At 47.9% G+C, this 22507-nt stretch overlaps 1 protein-coding gene across 1 annotated transcript in view; it reads right to left on the bottom strand.

Annotated features, from left to right (window-relative positions):
- Positions 1–338: 338 nt before the first annotated feature.
- The window catches only part of MILR1 (mast cell immunoglobulin like receptor 1), a 150585-nt gene continuing 128416 nt past the window's right edge, over positions 339–22507 (bottom strand). The window contains exon 9 of the mRNA XM_063963200.1: positions 339–2452. Within this exon, the coding sequence (XP_063819270.1) occupies positions 2424–2452 (29 nt within the window). The 3' untranslated portion in view covers positions 339–2423. The remainder of the gene's footprint in view (positions 2453–22507) is intronic.

The following is a 22507-nucleotide window of genomic DNA, read 5'->3' as shown; positions in this document are numbered from 1 at the left end:
GTTTGAAAGAGGAAAAATAATTTAGAATCCATAATAATGAATTATTAATATAATTTTGTCTACTGGCAATATAGCTAACAGTAGTTTTTTTTTTTTTTCTTTTCTTGCATGTCGGAAGGATTTCTAGTCTAGACCACACTGGGGTTACGACGGGGTTAAACAGCAAATCTCCTACCCTGGATTCAGAATTTATTGCTCTTCGGGCTTATTGATTTCAACCATGTGGGTCTGGCGATTTACAGTCTTGCATACTAGATATAGCTGAGATGATTCTAGAATTTTAAAGAATCACTACTTGGAATGAGAAGATTTGTATTATTTATTTATTAACACTTTCCTATATAGATCAGTATATTCCATTGCGCTTTACAATTGGAAACAATGATAAAACAAAACTAGGTAACAACAAACAGTCATAGAGGTAGGAAGGCCCTGCTCACAAACTTACAATCTCTTGATCAGTTATCGGCATTTGGATCATAGAAAGTAGATGAATAAATATTACTGTAATATATTTGAAATGCGGATATAATTTCAGTTTATGTAGAGATCCCGAGTTTCCATTTTTTCTAATACAAATTTTATTAACATTTTTAGGAATAAAGCAGGTCCAGAAATAGAAAAAGGGTTGGGGGACGGGGAAGACCTGTCAAATTCTGAGAGGCGAACATTAAGAAAAAAGTGGCTAAGGTAGTAACATGATAACGCAGTAGTCAAGCTATAACCAGCTGTAATAACCACATGAAGTACAGTAAAACTTACAATAAACGTCCAGGTGTACGATATATAGTATATAAGTATAGGGAAGATAGGTGTGTTAGTAAAAGGAAGGAAGTATTGTGGAGGAGGGAACAAGCTTGACAAAGATACCATAGATTGTTTATAGGCCCCTTCTTTGGTCCTAGTGCAAATTGAAAAATTCAATAATACCCCTTTCAGACCGTCAGTTTTTAACACAGGTTATTGCACATGAGCGCACATAACCTGTGTTGCTGTGCAGTCTGAAAAGGACCAGTTGGAATAATCTGGTCGACCCAGTATTTCAACCCGGCTTGCGGTGCTGTGTGAACGGGAATGCCGGGTCGATGCGACCTGTTTCCCGTTAACACTATAGGTACAGGAAACACCGCCCCTGCCCAAGTCGCCGCTGACGTCACCAACCCAGCAATATGCCGGGTTGGGGACAGCAGCAAATAGGGGCTTAGGCGAGTCGCACCTGGGAAGCAACCATGTACGGCTCCCGTGTGCAACCCTGTGCGGCTCTCGTGTGCGACCCTCCTTACGCGGTCTCAAAGGGATATAACTTCCTGGATTCGCGGAAACGCAAACGCTGGTGATGTTCTTTGAAATATGGGAAATGCTGGAGCGATGTTATATTGGCACAGCATTTGGTGTTGCATGAGGTTCAGTACTCAGTCTATGGGCCAAATGCCTAGCAGCAGGTTATGTGTTCAAAGCCCAGTGGAATTTAGAATATGTCTTGGATTTGGTCAAAATGCTAGATATGTATATATTTGTTTTAAAATATTAAAATTAATATAATGAACCTAATAACGTAGTGTAATTCAAACCTCTTTCTCTACTTAATGCTGCCCTTGGAAAAAAGTTAATGGACACCCCACTGTCACTCAGTGGCAGAAGTATCGGAGACCATGGAATCAGTCGCCATCAGGCTTAAGTTCTGAAGGGGGCACCTGGTTCCTAACCTTTTCCATTACCTCTGGTGCACTTCCATCACTGTGCGCTAGCAACTTACACAGTATCTCAGCGAAAGGAGAGGTGGAATTTGCTGGCAGTGCACCCGCACCCTGACAGCCATGCTACCTGGCTCCCGCTGGTCATACCAACCCCCTTCCTTCCCCACCACTATAGGTGAGATCCAGGAGCGCCCTGATGCCTGATCCCACACCTTAACCAACTAACCTCCTCCCACACACACCACTCCCCCTTCCTTCCCACCTGCAATAGGTGAGGTCCTGGAGTGCCAAGACATCCCTGCCCCTGCACACCAACCTATCCCTTTGCTACAGTGAGGTCCAGGAGTGTCAGCGATGGCTGCAGGGTGGGGACTCAGGAGCAACTGGTGAGACTGTAAGAAGGGAAAGTGCCAGGGAGGAGACAAGCAAAGTACAAACTGTGGTAGTACAGCACACCCGGCTCAGAGCACATACTGTAAGTCCTTACATTTCAGTGTTTGGGACAATGGCTGTGTGTGTGTGTGTGTGTGTGTGTGTGTGTGTGTATATATATATATATATATATATATATATATATATATATACAGAGAGAGAGAGAGAGAGAGAGAGAGAGCACTATTCGTCTAGGACAAAGCTGCTTTCATTACGTTGTACTCAGGTCTTCTATCGTGTTCTGTCATGTATCCTTCTGCTCTATGGGAGGTTTCTGTCCTCCCAGAGCTCGCCTTAGGAGTGGATGTCATGGACCTGATTACCTGTGAAGAGCAAAAATACGGTGAAACCTTAAAATGGAATTGTTTTACCTTAAACATGATAATGGACCGCTATACAAGTAATGGGCCCAACACACTTGCCGATGTGTGCGGCTGATATGAATGATCTCGTTCAGTAATGAATGAGAAATCGTTCATATCTCTCTGTGTATGCACCAACGCTGAACGATTCGCGTTCCTGCCATTCATCGTTGGATTTCCCTCGTTCTGCATAGCAAGCCAATTTGGACGATGGTCGTTAATTGTTGAAATCAACCATCGTCCAAATTGGAAACGTCGGCAAGTGTGTAGGGCCCATAAGACAAAAAGTTACACAGTAAGTACTTCTACAAGTTATATGGTATGGCCAGTACTCTTATCACATCTAATCTAGCTGCAGTATTGTAGCATTGTCTCCTAGGAGACTGTGTACCTGCAGCAATGATAGTTTAATCTTATTTGACGCCATGCACACCGCCATTCTAGAGTGCTAATTTTAAAGGTGCTTATAGAGGAAAGGTGTATAGTCAAATCTTCTCTGAGCATAATGGGAAATCGGTGATCTGCTAAACTGGTGCACCGAAACTGGGCCTATCTCCTTTTTACATGCTGAAAGACATGTAAAGCATATGTATTTAAAAAAATATAAACATTTCTGCAGCAGGGTACATTGATTTCCACAGGGAAACATCAGGGTGTAGAGTGGATCTTGATCCAGAGGCACCAACAGGCTAAAGCTTTAGGCTGTCCCAGAATGCATTGGGGCCTCCTCTATAACCCCGCCTCCAGGCACTGAGAGTTCAGTTTCGAGTTGGTCACCTAACAGGAGGGGTGCACTGGGCAGCCCTGAAAAAATATGATTTCTTTTTCATCCACTAGGGGTCACTGGAATACTCTTGGGATATGGACGGCTTCCACTGGAAGAAGGCACTGAATAAATTAATTTTTGAAACTACTCCTCCCCTCCATATCCCAGAGTACCTCAGTGTTTTTTTGTGCTCAACACAGTTAGAAGGCTTGTGGAGTTTGTCCACACTTATTGGAATTTTTTTCTAAGTTTTTATTTTTTTCATCGATTCCCATATCCCTTCCCCCCTTCCAATAGGCGTGGGTCCGGGATAGTGGAAGCTGCTACAGAGCAGCTGTGGGTGTCGGACCTCTCTAAAAAGAGCTCCCTCACACCACGTGCAGGCTGCCTGCAGGAAGCTGGCTGGAGCTTGAACAAGAAGCCCCGTCATAGCCCTCACTACAGGGAGTCCAGGTATGTTGGGTAGGGGCGGGTGTGGGGAACTGTATTGGGGAGAGCGCCCGACGCCGCTTCCAGCTCTGACACCGCTGACAAGCCCCGCCGTTACCCGGAGTCGCGCGTGCATAGGCTGCTTCACGGCTTTATGCTATGCGCTCTCCGGCTCCCGCTAGCCGCCGCATCTAAACAGGTTCCCCGCTGTCCCGGAGCCACGCGTGCATAGGCCGCTCCACGGCTCTATGCTGTGCGCTCTCTGGCTCCCGCTGGCCGCCGCTTCCAGCGCCGCCGCATCTAACGAGATCCCCGCTGTCCCTGAGCCACACGTGCATAGACCGCTCCACGGCTCTATGCTGTGCGTTCCACGGCTCCTCCGGCTCCGTGTACAGAGAGCAGTACATGGAGCACGGGGGGTGGGGGTGGGGGAGGCACATAAGAAGGTGCAACAGTGATACAGGAGTTTTTTAGTAGCATTAAGCCTTGTATCAGAATATGTATATATTTGCAGCTTAGTGAGGATAATCTGCATTTTTGTTTGTGTTATACTGGAAACTTGGATATTTAACCATGCTTCCTGTTTTTTCCTGTCTGTTTCCAGGGTTCCTATACTACATCTCTACTAAAGACGCAGGGGTGTTAGGGGAATTTGGGATCAGGTTTTTCATATTACTGGCGTGCACTACACTTTGCCAGATATATATATACAAGAACCTTAGTACTATTTACTGAGTCATGCAAATTGTCTCTGTTTGTAGTTTGTATTGTCTGTCTGCATAATGAGTAAGGCACCAGCAAAAGTCTAAAAAGCAATTTCCTTGCCATGTCTGTAAAAGTGTGTTGCCTGATGGATCTACCACATGTACAGTATGTTTTGTGAATTCAGCTACAAATACGATTTCCACTCCAGTTTTAAAGCCAGTTTCATCTCCGGACCCTCCATGGGCTATGCTTGCAAATGTCCTGGTTGGATTGCAATCAGAATTGGCCGCCACTCATCAAGAGCGGGAGGCGGCAAGATCTGAGTCTAAGATGAGACCGCTAGAGTTACGAGGGGGGTCTCAATCTTGGCAAAAGTCCACCTTGGGTGGAAAGGATAAGTTTCTTTTGTCTTATAATTTGCCAGTTTCTGCTATGCTAGACCTCACTGCGGATGAGGGTGAGGAGGGCGAAATAGACCAGCAGTCAGATAGTGACGATTTTGACAGCCCGGGCATTGATAATCTCATCAGAGCGGTGCGTCAGTCTCTGAAGTTTACAGAAACTGAGGAGCCTCTGACAAATGATGAAGTAGTCTTTACTAAACGACAGAGATCTCCAATGTGTTTTCCTGTTTCGGAATATCTTAATAAAATGTTACTAGAAACACGAAAGAATCCGGATAAACGGTTTTCTATACCTCGCAGATTTAAGTCGAGTTACCCGTTTCCAGAGTCCATGACAGCTACATGGGAGAATCCGCCATTGGTGGATTTGTCCGTATCTCAGCTTACAAAGAAATTAACCATACCAGTACCAACTGCTACTACGCTTAAAGACCCTGCAGACCGTAAAATAGAAGCTATGCTAAAGTCCATGTATATAGCAGCAGGAGTGCTGCTGAGACCTGGGTTGGTTGGCATTTGGGTAACTAAGGCGCTAATGGTATGGATAAAAGAGCTCAAGTCGGCTCTACAGGACGATCATCTTATACTTCTCGCTGATCAAATCTGGGAAGCTGCTGACTATCTATGTACAGCTTCTACTGACGTCTGTCAGCTCACTTCTCGCCTTTCATCATCGCTAGTCACAGCACGACGAGCACTCTGGCTACGTTCTGGGCAAGCGGAGGTCAAAAAAGGTATAGAGGCGTTACCTTACGGTGGCGAGAAGCTGTTCGGTCCTGAATTGGACAGATGGATTTCTGAGGCCACGGGAGGAAAGTCTGTTTTCTTACCATTGCCTCCAACGGTACCTAGACGCAAATATTCTGGTCCGGCGTTCAAATCCTTTAGAATTCAGTCCTTTCGTGGGTGGGGCAGAGGAGCGGCCACGCTTGGTAGAAGAGGTCGGGGACGTGGTGCCCAACAAGCCAACACAAGTCGTCAAGACGCTAGGGTCGCCAACAACAACAGTGGCATGACGGGCTCCCAGCCCATCTCGGATCTCCAATTGTGGGAGCACGCCTTCAGACGTTTCAGGGGGCGTGGCTTCAGACGTCCACAGATGGGTGGATCCGCAATTTAGTGTTAAAAGGTTACAAAATAGAGTTCGATTGTCTTCCGCCAATGCAGTTTTTCAAGACAGGTCTGCCTGTGTCGGACGACAAGAAGGCGGTTCTGCAGATTGCCATTCAGTCTCTGCTGAATGCAGCAGTTTTGATTCCGGTCCCTGTACAACAACAGGGGCAGGGTTATTATTCCAGTCTGTTTGTGGTACCAAAGCCGGACGGGTCGGTCAGGCCAATATTGAACTTAAAGGGCCTCAATCAGTACGTCACTTACTACAGATTCAAGATGGAATCTCTGCGGTCAGTAATTGCAGGTTTAGAGCCACAGGAATTCATGATTGCGCTGGATCTCAAAGATGCGTACCTACACATTTCGATTTGGCCACCTCATCAGAGGTTCTTGCGGTTTGCAATACGGCAAGACCATTACCAGTTTCAGGCTCTACCGTTTGGCCTTTCATCAGCGCCTCGGGTATTCACCAAGGTGATGTCGGTGATGATAGCTCATCTCAGATCCCTAGGAGTAATAATTATTCCGTATTTGGACGATTTGCTCATCAAGGCTCCGTCTCAACAGATGCTTCTCCAACAGGCGTTGCTAACATACAATGTACTAGTTCGGCACGGTTGGATAGTCAATTTCAAGAAATCACATCTGATTCCGTCTCAGCGACTTCAATTCCTAGGTATGATTCTCGATACAGTAAATCAAAGAATTTACCTACCAGAACAGAAAGTTCAGGTCATTCGTCATCTAGTACAATTAGTACTCAAGCCACGCACAGTCTCGGTACATTTGTGCATTCTCCTCTTAGGCACAATGGTGGAGGCTTTCGAAGCGCTTCAGTTCGGAAGATTTCACTCACGTCCTTTTCAACTAGATGTGCTAGCACAGTGGTCGGGCTCGCATCTGCAGATTCACCACAGGGTGAAGTTGTCGCCACAGGCCAGAGTGTCTCTTCTCTGGTGGCTAAAAGTACACAATCTAACCGCAGGGAAACGGTTCTGCGTCTGGAATTGGATAATTCTATCGACAGACGCGAGTCTCAGAGGCTGGGGAGCTGTAGTTCAAAGTTATCGGCTCCAGGGTCTCTGGGCAGATCACGAAAGATTGCTGTCTATAAATGTCCTGGAACTCTGGGCAATTTACAATGCGCTACGACAATCAGTGCACATGTTTCGGTTTCAGACTGTCCAGGTGCAGTCAGACAATGCGACGGCGGTCGCATACATCAACAAGCAAGGAGGAACGAGAAGCCGCATGGCAATGCGGGAAGTAGCTTGGATCCTCAGGTGGGCCGAATATCACCAAGTGATATTGTCGGCAGTGTTCATTCCGGGAGTGGACAACTGGGAGGCAGATTATCTCAGTCGTCGGGATTTTCATCCAGGAGAATGGGCATTAAATCCAGAAGTGTTTCACATGTTGGTCCAAAGATGGGGTTACCCTCAAGTGGATCTGATGGCATCTCGCCACAATCACCAAATGTCCCAGTATGTGTCCAGAACGAGAGATCCAAAGGTGGTGGCGGTGGATGCTCTCACAGTCGCGTGGCCGTACGGCCTCGTGTATCTGTTTCCACCGTTTCCGCTGCTCCCTTTGTTGCTAAAACGGATCAAGAGAGAGTCCGTCACAGTCATACTAGTGGCGCCTCATTGGCCTCGGAGAGCTTGGTTCTCGGATCTCCGCGGACTACTCGCAGACGATCCTTGGCCGCTCCCACTACGTCCGGACCTGTTACAACAGGGTCCGTTCCTTTACCCCGATTTAGCGCGGCTGCGTTTGACGGGGTGGCTGTTGAGACCGCCCTCTTAAGAAGAGAGGGCATTCCTGAATCGGTTATACCAACCATGTTACGAGCTAGGAAGCCGGTTACGGCAGCTCATTATTACAGAATCTGGCGTGCTTATATAGGTTGGTGTGAAACTCGGAAGTTTCCGACATCATCTTTCAAGTTATCTCGTCTTTTGTTATTTCTACAGATGGGGTTAGATGGAGGACTGCGTCTATCCACACTAAAAGTGCAGATATCTGCGTTGTCAATTTACTTTCAAAGAAAATTGGCTCTGTTGCCGTCGGTTCATACTTTTCTGCAGGGTGTACTCAGAGTACAGCCTCCATTCATTCCACCTACAGCGCCATGGGACTTGAATCTGGTTTTAGATTTCTTACAGTCCTTATACTTTGAACCCTTACAACAAGTGGATATTAAATTTGTCACTTGGAAAACAATTTTTCTTTTAGCCTTAGCTTCAGCAAGCCGTGTTTCAGATTTGGGTGCCTTGTCGTGCAAGCCACCGTATTTAGTATTTCATGATGACAGAGCGGAACTTCGGACGAATCCCGCTTTCCTACCAAAGGTAGTGTCATCTTTTCACATCAATCAACCAATAGTAGTTCCTGTATTAACAGGAAATTCTGGAACCTTGGATGTGGTACGCGCATTACGCGTTTATGTATCCCGAACGTCTACAGTTCGTAGGACGGATACGTTGTTTGTTCTCTATGATGCTGCCAAGATGGGTTGGCCAGCCTCTAAGCAGACCTTATCCAGATGGATTAAACTGACCATACGTCAGGCTTACCTTCATGCTAGGTTACATCCGCCTACGTCAGTAACAGCTCATTCCACACGTGCTGTGGGAACATCATGGGCAGCGAGTCGTGGAGCTTCTACGACACAGCTTTGCCGGGCGGCTACATGGTCTTCAGTGCACACGTTTGTGCGCTTTTACAAGTTTGATACGTTTGCGGCATCAGCATCTAGCTTTGGCCGCCTAGTGTTACAGGTGCCAAACAGCTCTCCCGCGCACGGGGAAAACTTTGGTACGTCCCAAGAGTACTCCAGTGACCCCTAGTGGATGAAAAAGAAAATAGGATTTTGGTACTTACCAGGTAAATCCTTTTCTTTGAATCCATAGGGGGCACTGGACGCCCACCCAGAGCAGTTTACCTGGTTTGGGGTAAGTTCAGTAGATCTTATGGTAACACATTCTCACCGACTGGTTCAAATTTAACAAGTTCTAATTGGTTATGGTGTCAACTGTTTAGTTGTCAGTTACGTTATGTGTCAACTTTATTGTTGTCCTTTATGTTATATGTAATTCTCCATTGTCAACCTCTCTATCGCTCCTGTTCGGCTCAGTAAAAAACACTGAGGTACTCTGGGATATGGAGGGGAGGAGTATTTTCAAAAATTAATTTATTCAGTGCCTTCTTCCAGTGGAAGCCGTCCATATCCCAAGAGTACTCCAGTGCCCCCTATGGATTCAAAGAAAAGGATTTACCTGGTAAGTACCAAAATCCTATTTTCTCTTACGTCCTAGAGCAGGGGTTCTCAAACTCGGTCCTCAGGACCCCACACAGTGCATGTTTTGCGGGTAACCCAGCAGGTGCACAGGTGTATTAATTACTCACTGACCCATTTTAAAAGGTCCACAGGTGGGGCTAATTATTTCACTTGTGATTCTGTGAGGAGACCTGCAAAACATGCACTGTGTGGGGTCCTGAGGACCGAGTTTGAGAACCTGTGTCCTAGAGGATGCTGGGGACTCCGTAAGGACCATGGGGTATAGACGGGCTCCGCAGGAGACATGGGCACCTAAAAGAACTTTTAGTATGGGTGTGCACTGGCTCCTCCCTCTATGCCCCTCCTCCAGACCTCAGTTAGATCTTGTGCCCAGAGGAGATTGGGTGCATTACAGGGAGCTCTCCTGAGTTTTCTGTAAAAGAACTTTGTTAGGTTTTTTAATTTCAGGGAGCTCTGCTGGCAACAGACTCCCTGCTTCGTGGGACTGAGGGGAGAGAAGCAGACCCACTTCTTAAGAGTTTAAGGGCTCTGCTTCTTAGGCTACTGGACACCATTAGCTCCAGAGGAAGTCGGAACACAGGTCTCACCCTGGGGTTCGTCCCGGAGCCGCGCCACCATCCTCCTCACAGATGCCGTAAAAAAGAAGCCGGGTGAGTAAAGAAGAAAGAAGACGTCAGGCGGCAGAAGACTTCAGATCTTCCTGAGGTAAGCGCGCAGCATTAAGCTGCGCGCTATTGCTCCCACACTTTACACACATACAGGGCACTGATGGGTGCAGGGCGCAGGGGGGGGGGGCGCCCTGGGCAGCAATAATCCTCGTTTGGGCATAAAATTAAGTAGTTAGACTGCGGAGGCAGTAAACTACAGATCCCCCGCCATTTTTTCAAATATACGAGCGGGACCGAAGCCCGCCGCGTGAGGGGGCAGAGCTTGATTCCTCAGCATTAACCAGCGCCATTTTCTCCACAGAGGCTGCAGAGAACGCTGGCTCCCCGGACTCTCCCCCGCTGAACATCAGAGGGCTGGAAACAAAGAGAGGGGGGCACATAATTGGCGCAGTGAGTGGGGAAAATCAGTATATATATGATATAAAAGCGCTGTCTGGGTGTTTTCCTGGGTCAGTTTGGCGCTGGTGTGTGCTGGCATACTCTCTCTCTGTCTCTCCAAAGGGCCTGCTTTAGGGAATTGTCCCCTCATAGCTATATCCCTGTGTGTGTGGGGTGTCGGTACATGTGTGTCGGCATGTCTGAAACGGAAGGCTTATCCAAAGAGGAGGTGGAACAGATGAGTGGTGGGTCCCAGTCGGCGGTGCCGACTCAGGATTGGATGGATATGTGGCATATGTTAAATGCTAGTGTAGCTTCACTGCATAAGAGGCTAGACATAGCAGAGTCCAGGGTGTCGGCAGGTGGTCAATCTACGGATTGTGCAGACTCACAGGACCCGTCGGGGTCTCAGAAACGTCCATTCTCACAAATAGGGGACACAGATACCGACACTGACTTTGATTCCAGTGTCGACTATGATGAAGCAAGATTGCACCCCAGGGTGTCAAAAAGTATTCAGTGCATGATTATTGCAATAAAAGATGTTTTACATATCACTGATGAGCCCTCGGTGCCCAACACGAGGATACACATGTTTAAGGGAAAGAAACAGGTTATAAACTTTCCTTCTTCCCATGAACTTAATGAGTTATGTGAAAAAGCATGGGAAACTCCAGATAAGAAGCTGCAGATTCCCAAAAGGATTCTTATGGCGTACCCTTTCCCTACACAGGACAGGGTACATTGGGAATCCTCTCCCACAGTGGACAAAGCCTTAACACGCCTTTCCAAGAAGGTGGCGCTACCGTCCCCTGACACAGCGGCCCTCAAGGACCCTGCGGACTGCAGGCAAGAGACTACATTAAAGTCTATTTACACACATACTGGTACTTTGCTTAGACCGGCAATTGCGTCGGCATGGGTATGTAGTGCAGTAGCAGCTTGGACAGATACCCTGTCAGCTGACCTTGATACCCTAGAAAGGGATACCATTTTGTTAACATTAGCTCATATTAAGGATGCAGTCCTATATACGAGGGACGCTCAAAGAGACATTGGATTACTGGGTTCAAGAGCCAATGCTATGGCTTTTTCGGCAAGAAGAGCCTTATGGATCCGCCAATGGACGGGGGATGCAGACTCAAAAAGGCATATGGAGGTTTTACCTTACATAGGTGATGTATTGTTTGGGGACGCCCTCGCGGACCTGGTTTCCACAGCTACCGCGGGTAAGTCTACCTTTTTACATTTTGTTCCCCAACAGCAAAAGAAACCTCCACAATATCAGATGCAGTCCTTTCGGTCGCATAGATCCAGAAGAGGTCGGGGCTCCTCTTTCCTCGCCAGAGGTTAGGGTAGAGGCAAGAGGACACCTGCTGCGGCTAGTTCCCAAGAGCAGAAGTCCTTGCCGGCTTCCGCTAAGTCTACCGCATGACGCTGGGGCTCCCCTGCGGGAGTCCGCACAGGTGGGGGCACGCCTTCAACTATTCAGCCAAGTCTGGATTCAGTCAGACGTGGACCCTTGGGTGATAGAAATAGTCTCCCAGGGCTACAAGTTGGAATTCGAAGAGGTGCCCCCACGCCGATTTTTCAAGTCGGCCTTACCAGCTTCTACCCCAGAGCGGGAAGTAGTGCTAGCTGCAATTCAAACGCTGTGTCAACAGCGAGTGATTATCAGGGTTCCCCTGAGCCAACAGGGAAAAGGGTATTATTCAACCCTATTTGTGGTCCCGAAGCCGGATGGTTCGGTCAGGCCTATTTTAAATCTAAAATCCCTAAACCTGTACCTGAAAAGATTAAAATTTAAGATGGAATCGCTCCGAGCGGTGATAGCCTGCCTGGACGGGGGGGATTTTATGGTGTCACTGGACATAAAGGATGCTTACCTTCATGTCCCCATATATCCCTCTCATCAGGAGTACCTGAGATTCGCGGTACAGGATTGTCATCAGTTTCAGACGTTGCCGTTTGGGCTTTCCATAGCCCCGAGGATTTTCACCAAGATAATGGCGGAAATGATGGTGATCCTGCGCAAGCAAGGAGTCACAATTATCCCATACTTGGACGATCTCCTGATAAAAGCGAGCTCAAGAGAGCAATTACTGGAGAACGTGTCACTCTCTCAGAGAGTGCTTCAGCAACATGGGTGGATTCTCAATCTGCCAAAGTCACAGTTGGTTCCAACAACTCGACTAGCGTTCCTAGGCATGATACTGGACACAGAACAAAAGAAAGTTTTCCTCCCGTTGGGAAAAAGTCCAGGACCTCCAGAACATGGTCCGAGACCTGCTAAAGCCAAAAAGAGTGTCAGTTCATCAATGCACTCGAGTTCTGAGGAAAATGGTTGCAGCTTACGAGGCCATTCCCTTTGGCAGGTTCCATGCGAGGACGTTTCAATGGGATCTTCTGGACAAATGGTCCGGGTCCCATCTACAATTACATCAAAAAATAACACTGTCCCCCAGGGCCAGGGTGTCTCTTCTATGGTGGCTGCAAAGTGCTCACCTTCTAGAGGGTCGCAGGTTCGGCATTCAGGACTGGGTCCTGGTAACCACGGACGCGAGCCTCCGAGAATGGGGAGCAGTCACCCAAGGAAGAAATTTTCAAGGACTGTGGTCAGACCAGGAGTCCTGTCTACACATCAACGTGTTGTAATTAAGGGCTATATACAACGGCCTTCGACAAGCGGAGAGTCTTCTTCGCAACCTAACGGTTCTGATTCAATCAGACAATGTCACAGCAGTGGCTCATGTGAACCGCCAAGGCGGGACAAGAAGCAGAGTCGCGATTGCGGAGGCCACCAGGATTCTTCGCTGGGCAGAAATTCACGTAAGCGCTCTGTCAGCTGTCTTCATTACGGGAGTGGACAACTGGGAAGCAGACTTCCTCAGCAGACACGATCTCCATCCAGGAGAGTGGGGACTTCATCAAGAAGTCTTTGCAAAGATAACGGGTCTCTGGGGAGTTCCTCAAATAGACATGATGGCGTCACGCCTCAACAAGAAGCTTCGGAGGTATTGTGCCGGGTCCCGGGACCCTCAGGCAATAGCAGTAGATGCTCTGGTAACGCCATGGGTATTCCAGTCGGTCTATGTGTTTCCTCCTCTTCCTCTCATCACAAAAGTGTTGAGGATCATAAGACGAAAAAGAGTACAGACAATACTCATTGTTCCAGACTGGCCTCGAAGGGCCTGGTACTCAGATCTTCAGGAGATGCTCACAGAAGATCCTTGGCCTCTCCCTCTAAGGGAGGACCTGTTATAGCAGGGGCCCTGCATGTTCCAAGACTTACCGCGGTTACGTTTGACGGCATGGCGGTTGAACGCCGGATCCTAGCTGAGTAGGGTATTCCGGAGGAGGTCATACCTACTAATAAAGGCTAGTAAGGAAGTGACGGCAAAACATTATCACCGTATCTGGCGGAAATATGTCTCTTGGTGTGAAACCAAGAATGCTCCTACGGAAGATTTCCATCTGGGTCGTTTTCTCCACTTCCTACAGACAGGAGTGGATATGGGCCTAAAGTTAGGCTCTGTAAAAGTACAGATTTTGGCCCTGTCGATATTCTTTCAGAAGGAATTGGCTTCTCTTCCAGAAGTCCAGACTTTTGTAAGAGGAGTGCTGCACATCCAGCCTCCTTTTGTGCCCCCAGTGGCACCATGGGACCTGAACGTGGGGTTGCAGTTCCTTAAATCACACTGGTTTGAACCCCTTAAAATGGTTGAGTTGAAATTTCTCACCTGGAAGGTGGTCATGTTATTAGCCTTGGCATCTGCGAGGCGTGTGTCAGAATTGACGGCCTTGTCTCACAAGAGCCCCTACTTGATTTTTCATGTGGATAGAGCGGAATTGAGGACTCGGCCTCAATTTTTACCTAAGGTGGTGTCTTCATTTCATATGAACCAACCTATAGTGGTGCCTGTGGCTACGAGTGACTTGGAGGATTCCATGTCCCTGGATGTAGTCAGGGCCTTAAAGATTTATGTAGCCAGGACGGCTAGAATTAGGAAAACAGAAGCATTGTTTGTCCTGTATGCTGCCAACAAGATTGGCGTGCCTGCTTCGAAGCAGACTATTGCTCGCTGGATCTGTAACACGATTCAGCAGGCTTATGTTACGGCTGGATTGCCGTTACCGCATTCAGTAAAGGCCCATTCCACTAGGAAGGTGGGCTCTTCTTGGGCGGCTGCCCGGGGCATCTCGGCATTACAGCTTTGCCGAGCGGCGACTTGGTCGGGTTCAAACACTTTTGCTAAATTCTACAAGTTTGATACCCTGCCTGATGAGGACCTAGCATTTGCTCAGTCGGTGCTGCAGAGTCATCCGCACTCTCCCGCCCGATTGGGAGCTTTGGTATAAACCCCATGGTCCTTACGGAGTCCCCAGCATCCTCTAGGACGTACCAGTAAATCTTTTTCTCCTAGTCCGTAGAGGATGCTGGGCGCCCGTCCCAGTGCGGAAAACCTGCAAGACTTGTATATAGTTATTGCTTACATAAGGATTATGTTATAGTTAGAATCGGTCTTGGACCGATGCTGTTGTTTGTTCATACTGGTAACTGGTTATGTGTATTCCAGGTTATATGGTATGCAGTGGCGTAAGTTCGTCACAGTTGCCCGGAGGCAAGAAATATATTGGAGCCCCCCCTATTTCCTATATTAAGATAAATATATGTATGTATGTATGTGTGCGTGTATATATGTGTGCGTGTATATATGTGTTTGTGTGTGTGTGTGTGTGTGTGTGTGTGTGTGTGTGGTCTGGAAAAAAAAGTATATGCTATATTTATACATTTAATTGTCTTTTATTTTAAATTACACATTTCTTAGCAGTCATATCCAGGATTAGAATCCATGACCTGTTAAACTACAGCAGACACTTTACTGATGGAGCTATTTGCTCCTGTAGAGGAAGCATGAGAATTCTAACTATATGAAGTTACGTGTAATTGTCAGAGAAGTATCTTCATATAGTTAGAATTCTCATTTTTCCGATACAGGAGCAAATAGCTTCATCAGTAAGGTGTCTGCTTCCAGTGTAATAGGTCGTGGTTTCTAATCCTGGGTATGACACTTGTAAAATGTGTATATTCAGTATAATAAAGAGGGTGTGATTTGTAAGGTGCAGAGACCAGTGAGGAAGTCGGCCACTGAAGAGATAGCGGCAGCTATCAATTAACTTAATTCAATGGTGTCACAGAATGGGAGGAGAGGTGCCCCCCTTCAGAGCAGAAGCCCGGCGGCAGATGACTCCGTTGCCTCCCAGAGTTCTGCCTCTGATGGTATGATTGGTGTGGGCTGGTCTGAATCTTGCCCTTAGATTAACAAAATCCTTTCCTCGTGTTGTCCATCTCCTCTGGGCACAGTTCTCTAACTGAGGTCTGGAGGAGGGGCATAGAGGGAGGAGCCAGTGCACACCCATACTAAAAGTTCTTTTAGGTGCCCATGTCTCCTGCGGAGCCCGTCTATACCCCATGGTCCTTACGGAGTCCCCAGCATCCTCTATGGACTAGGAGAAAAAGATTTACCGGTAGGTTTAAAATCTTATTTTTAATACCTACCGGTAAATCCTTTTCTCTTAGTCCGTAGAGGATGCTGGGGATGCTTCAAGAACCATGGGGTATAGACGGGATCCACAGGAGACATGGGCACTTTAAGACTTTAAAAGGGGTGCGAACTGGCTCCTCCCTCTATGCCCCTCCTCCAGACTCCAGTTATAGGAACTGTGCCCAGGGAGACGGACATTTCGAGGGAAAAGGATTTATTTAATATTATTTTAAAGCTAAGGTGAGATACATACCAGCTCATACCTCAAACACGCCGTACAACATGGCATTCAACAACAACGCATGCAACGGCATGACCAACATAAGCCACAGACTGACGGAACTTAACTCAACATGAGTGTAACCATAACCAAACTGCAGATACAGCCCGCACTGGGACATGCGCCCAGCATCCTCTACGGACTAAGAGAAAAGGATTTACTGGTAGGTATTAAAATCCTATTTTCTCATACGTCCTAGAGGATGCTGGGGATGCTTCAAGAACCATGGGGTTTATACCAAAGCTCTAGAACGGGCGGGAGAGTGCGGATGACTCTGCAGCGCCGATTGACCAAACAAGAGGTCCTCCTCAGCCAGGGTATCAAACTTGTAAAACTTTGCAAAGGTGTTTGAACCCGACCAAGTAGCAGCTCGGCAAAGCTGTAATGCCGAAACCCCTCGGGCAGCCGCCCAGGATGAGCCCACCTTTCTGGTAGAATGGGCTTTTACCGATTCAGGTAACGGCAATCCTGACGTAGAATGAGCCTGCTGAATCGTGTTACAGATCCAGCGCGCAATAGTCTGCTTGGAAGCAGGTGTTAGGGTCTCCTGCTCTGTGCTGCCACGTCGTCATGGCAACCGGGAGACAAGTGCTAGCGGAGTAACCTGAGCGTAGCTGATACTCCGGTTCGGGTCTTTTGCTGTGCAGTGGTTACAGGCTCTGTGCACGGCAGGGGATCCGGTGCTGGTTTTTGTGCTCACAGTCTGTGAGGTCTGAGTGGGGCGTGGACAGCACCTGCTATATAAACCCTCTTCTCAGGTTAGGCAGATGCTGCTGAATCTTTGTTGGTTAGTCAATTCCTGAAAGCTAGCTAGTACTGTGTAAACTTTGTATTTGTTTGTTGCTTACTGCAAATAGGCCTTGGGATTTGGTATTACACTCTGCCAATCCAGACCTAGCAGCAAGACTGGAGTCAGTCGTTTAACCTGCTGGGGTTCTTTTGCTACTCTGTGAACCTAGCAAGTTTGCGGCTGTATTCTCAGACTTGCCTGCCAAAATCCTTTCTCACTGTGCAAGGTGTTCAGGTGTCAGTTTAGTGGCAGTAAGCTGAACCAGTGCACTGCAAGTGAGGACTAGGATTGTGGAGACTCTCCTTGTGTCTATTATTCCATCTCTGACCAAGGAGTTTACTGCCACACCCGTTGGTAACCCTTTAGGGTTTTGCTGTTGCCCTTAGCAACAGCATTTCGGGTTCTCTACGTATTAAATCACTACATCTTGCTTCTTTCCATCTGAGCATTCCTAATATTAGGGAGACACCCAGTTTCTTAGCCTTTGGGCTTCTCTGTTCACTTTGTGTTTATTTTGTTACCCTATCACCTTCTGTGTATGTAATGTCATATTCCCCAGTCTGTCTGTGAGTTCATTTGTTTTGCATCCCTCACCGTTCAGACACCAGTACATTCCTGCTGGCACTGGTGTGCATAACATATTCAGCAGCCTAATACTCCTGTTGAAATTTTGTGGGAATATGGAGCATATCCCTCAAAATACTTTGCAACAGGTGGTCGATCAGGTGCAGGTCCTGACTCGACAATTTAATGATTTGTCCATTAAAATGCACACCTCGCAGGCCGCTGGCGGAGCTCCCGCAGCAGCAGTACCTTCAGGGGTTAAGGAGCCGAAAGTAAATCTCCCGGATCGTTTTTCTGGAGATCGCTCGCAGTTCTTTTGTTTCAAGTAGAGCTGCAAGCTATATTTCCAGCTTAGGCCTCAGTCTTCTTGGTCGGAGATTCAGCGGGTGAGCATAGTGATTTCCTTGCTACAAGGAGACCCACAGGTCTGGGCATATGGGTTGCAGCCTGACTGTCCGTCGCTTAAAAGTGTTGATGCTTTTTTTACGGCACTGGGCATGTTGTATTATGACCCTGACAAGACGGCCTCAGCCGAGGCTCAGATTTCGATCCTTAAGCAAGGGCGAAGGCCAGTTGAGGTTTATTGTACGGAGTTTCGGAGGTTGGCCCATGATACCCAGTGGAATGACCCAGCCCTGAGACACCAGTACCGAAGAGGTCTTTCTAACCAGTTAAAAGACCAACTGGTACAATATCCCTTGCCTGATAGCTTGGATCAGCTCATGCAGTTATCCATTCGGGTAGATAGACGGCTGAGAGAGCGCAGGCTTGAAAGGGAGACCGAGGTTTCCTTCTTTCCCAAGGGAACCTCAGACTCTGAGGAATTTTCCGAGGAGCCTATGCAGATTGGGGCTACCCGCCTCTCCTCGCGTGAGAAGACGCGGAGGAGACAGCAGGGGTTATGTTTGTACTGTGGGAATAAAAGTCATGTGGTAGTATCATGCCCAGAAAAGCCGGAAAACTTCAGGGCCTGAGGGTGATGGGAAATATCCTGTCAGGCCAGAAGTCAGAATTTCCCAAGAAGACTTTTATCATTCCGGTGACCTTGAAGATCCTCGGTCAAACTGTCAAGACTGAGGCCTTTGTGGACAGTGGGGCTGACGGGGTTTTTATGGACCCCCAATTCGCCCTGAAACACTCTGTTCCCTTAGTATCCTTGGCATCGGAAATTGAGATTTGTGGGTTAAACGGGGAACCATTATCCCAGGGTAAAATTACCTCTTGCACTAGCCAGATTTCTTTGTTTATTGGAGCCACACACTCTGAAAAATTGTCCTTTTATGTGACTGTCTGTACTTTTGCCCCATTGGTGTTGGGGTTACCCTGGTTAAGGGCCCACAATCCTCAATTTGACTGGGTCTCTGGGGAGATTCTTAGTTGGGGTACTGATTGTTTCAGGAGTTGCTTGAGCCTTCCAGTCAGGCTTTCGCAGCTAAATTTGCCAGGATTGCCAGGATGTTATGCAGATTTTGCGGACGTGTTCTCCAAAAGAGTTGCAGAGGTACTACCTCCCCATCGCCCCTATGACTGTGCCATTGATTTGTTGCCGAATGCTAAGCTTCCCAAGAGCAGGTTGTACTCCCTGTCACGTCCTGAGACTCAGGCTATGGCAGAGTACATTCAGGAGAACTTGGCTAAGGGATTTATCAGACCTTCACAGTCTCCAGTTGGGTCGGGGTTCTTCTTCGTGGGTAAAAAGGACGGTTCGTTGCGACCCTGCATCGACTTCAGGGAATTGAACCGTATCACGATTAAAAACTCATACCCACTGCCTCTCATTTCGGTCTTGTTTGACCAGCTTCGTACTGCCACCATTTTTTCTAAGATTGACCTACGCGGTGCGTACAATCTAATCCGAATAAGAGAGGGGGATGAATGGAAGACTGCCTTTAATACCCACTCAGGGCATTATGAATATTTGGTGATGCCTTTTGGGCTCTGTAATGCCCCGGCAGTCTTCCAGGACTTCATGAACGATGTGCTCAGGGAATATTTGGATAGATTCTTAGTTGTATACTTAGATGACATCCTAATCTTCTCCCATTCCCTGGAGGAACATCGGAAGCATGTACGCTTAGTCCTCCAGAAACTCAGAGACCACCGGCTTGGGGCGAAGCTGGAGAAGTGCGAATTTGAAGTTCAGCAAATCGCATTTCTAGGATATATTATCTCCCCAGAAGGTTTCCAAATGGAGGGTTCCAAGGTACAGGCAGTCCTGGATTGGGTGCAGCCCACTAGTTTGAAGGCGCTTCAGCGTTTTCTGGGCTTTGCGAATTTTTATAGACGATTTATCGCTGGATTTTCGTCTATAGTGGCGCCCTTGGTGGCACTCACTAAGAAAGGGGCGGATGTTGCTCACTGGTCTTGTGAGGCCAAAGCGGCTTTTGCCCGTCTCAAACGGGCATTTGTCTCGGCCAAGGTGCTGCGACACCCAGATCCAGAGCGTCCTTTTGTGGTGGAGGTGGATGCCTCTGAGATGGGTATTGGGGCAGTGCTCTCTCAGATGGGGGTGTCTGATAATCGCCTTCATCCCTGTGCTTACTTTTCCCGTAAATTTTCGCCTGCCGAGATGAATTATGACGTGGGTAACCGGGAATTGTTGGCTATTAAGGATGCACTCGAGGAGTGGAGACACTGGCTTGAGGGGGCTAAGTTTGTGGTCTCAATTCTCACCGACCATAAGAATTTGGCATATTTAGAGTCAGCGAAGCGCCTCAATGCCAGGCAGACACGATGGGCTTTGTTTTTTGCTCGCTTTAATTTTTTGATAACATATCGCCCTGGGTCAAAAAACAAGGCTGATGTGCTCTCGCGGAGTTTTGCTCCAATCCAGGAGACCACCGAGGAGCCATTGCCCATTGTGTCCCCATCATGTATTAAAGTGGGCATTACCCAGGACCTCTTGTCATTAGTCCTTAGAGCACAGGAGCAGGCTCCTCCAGACCTTCCGGTAGGTCTTTTGTTTGTGCCTCCTAGGTTAAGACGGCGAGTGTTCCTGGAATTCCATGCCAAGAAGTCGGCAGGTCACCCGGGTATTGCCAGAACTCGGGAGTTGCTATCTAGGGCGGTGTGGTGGCCCTCGGTGGCTAGGGATGTGGATCAGTGGGTTCGGGCATGTGACATCTGTGCCCGAAATAAGACTCCTAGAGGGGTTCCTGTTGGCCCATTACATCCACTCTCTATTCCATCTAAGCCATGGACCCAGATTTCAATGGATTTTGTGGTGGACTTGCCCAAATCCTCGGGGATGACAGCCATCTGGGTTGTCGTTGACAGGTTTTCGAAGATGGCGCACTTCGTTCCATTGGTTGGGCTGCCATCGGCCAGATGCCTGTCTGAATTATTTATGCTGCATGTTGTGCGCCTCCACGGGTTGCCACTTGATGTGGTCTCTGACCGCGGATCCCAGTTTGTGGCCAAATTCTGGAGGGCATTTTGTTCCGATCTCCAGATTTCTGTCAGCTTGTCGTCAGGCTACCATCCGCAGTCTAATGGGCAGACTGAAAGGGTGAACCAGTCCTTGGAGCAGTTCCTCAGGTGTTATGTCTCCAAGTGTCAGACTGACTGGGTTGCTCATCTGTCCATGGCGGAGTTTGCCTATAACAACGCGGCTCACTCTGCTACAGGGATCTCTCCCTTCCTTTGTGTGTATGGGCATCATCCTAAGGCCAATTCTTTTGATCCCCTGGACTCCACGCCTGGTGATTCCTCTGTGGTTTCGGTCCTTAGAGGTATTTGGAGGAAAGTGAAGAAAGCCCTTGTGTCTGTGTCATTAGTGACCAAAAGGGTTTTTGATAAGCGGAAAAGACCCTGCAGCTTCAAATTAGGGGACTTCGTCTGGTTGTCTACCAAGAATTTGAAGTTGAAATAGCCATCTCATAAGTTAGGCCCCCGGTTCATCGGTCCTTATAAGATCACTAGGGTTATCAATCCGGTGGCATTTCAGTTAGATCTACCCCGTTCTTTGGGTATCAATAAAACATTTCATTGTTCCCTTTTAAAACGGGCGATTAGTAATCCTTCCAGTGGAAGACCTTCCCCTCTTCTGATACGTGGCCAGAGGGAGTTTGTTGTTGAAAGGATTCTTGACTCCAAGATGGTTTGGGGTCGGCTGTCATTTTTGGTGCACTGGAAGGGGTATGGCCCGGAGGAGCGGTCGTGGGTGCGCAGTTGTGCTCTTCATGCCCCCAGACTGTTACGCTCTTTCTTCTCGCAGTTCCCCGATAAACCCGGTGGTAGGGGTTCTTTGACCCCTCGTCAGAGGGGGGGTACTGTTAGGGTCTCCTGCTCTGTGCTGCCACGTCGTCATGGCAACCGGGAGACAAGTGCTAGCGGAGTAACCTGAGCGTAGCTGATACTCCAGTTCGGGTCTTTTGCTGTGCAGTGGTTACAGGCTCTGTGCACGGCAGGGGATCCGGTGCTGGTTTTTGTGCTCACAGTCTGTGAGGTCTGAGTGGGGCGTGGACAGCACCTGCTATATAAACCCTCTTCTCAGGTTAGGCAGATGCTGCTGAATCTTTGTTGGTTAGTCAGTTCCTGAAAGCTAGCTAGTACTGTGTAAACTTTGTATTTGTTTGTTGCTTACTGCAAATAGGCCTTGGGATTTGGTATTACACTCTGCCAATCCAGACCTAGCAGTAAGACTGGAGTCAGTCGTTTAACCTGCTGGGGTTCTTTTGCTACTCTGTGAACCTAGCAAGTTTGCGGCTGTATTCTCAGACTTGCCTGCCAAAATCCTTTCTCACTGTGCAAGGTGTTCAGGTGTCAGTTTAGTGGCAGTAAGCTGAACCAGTGCACTGCAAGTGAGGACTAGGATTGTGGAGACTCTCCTTGTGTCTATTATTCCATCTCTGACCAAGGAGTTTACTGCCACACCCGTTGGTAACCCTTTAGGGTTTTGCTGTTGCCCTTAGCAACAGCATTTCGGGTTCTCTACGTATTAAATCACTACATCTTGCTTCTTTCCATCTGAGCATTCCTAATATTAGGAAGACACACAGTTTCTTAGCCTTTGGGCTTCTCTGTTCACTTTGTGTTTATTTTGTTACCCTATCACCTTCTGTGTATGTAAT

The sequence above is a fragment of the Pseudophryne corroboree genome, chromosome 3, assembly GCF_028390025.1.
Source record: "Pseudophryne corroboree isolate aPseCor3 chromosome 3, aPseCor3.hap2, whole genome shotgun sequence".
NCBI classification, from domain to species: domain Eukaryota; kingdom Metazoa; phylum Chordata; class Amphibia; order Anura; family Myobatrachidae; genus Pseudophryne; species Pseudophryne corroboree.
Note: the sequence above shows the minus strand (reverse complement) of the source record. Positions and strands in the feature narration are given on the sequence as shown.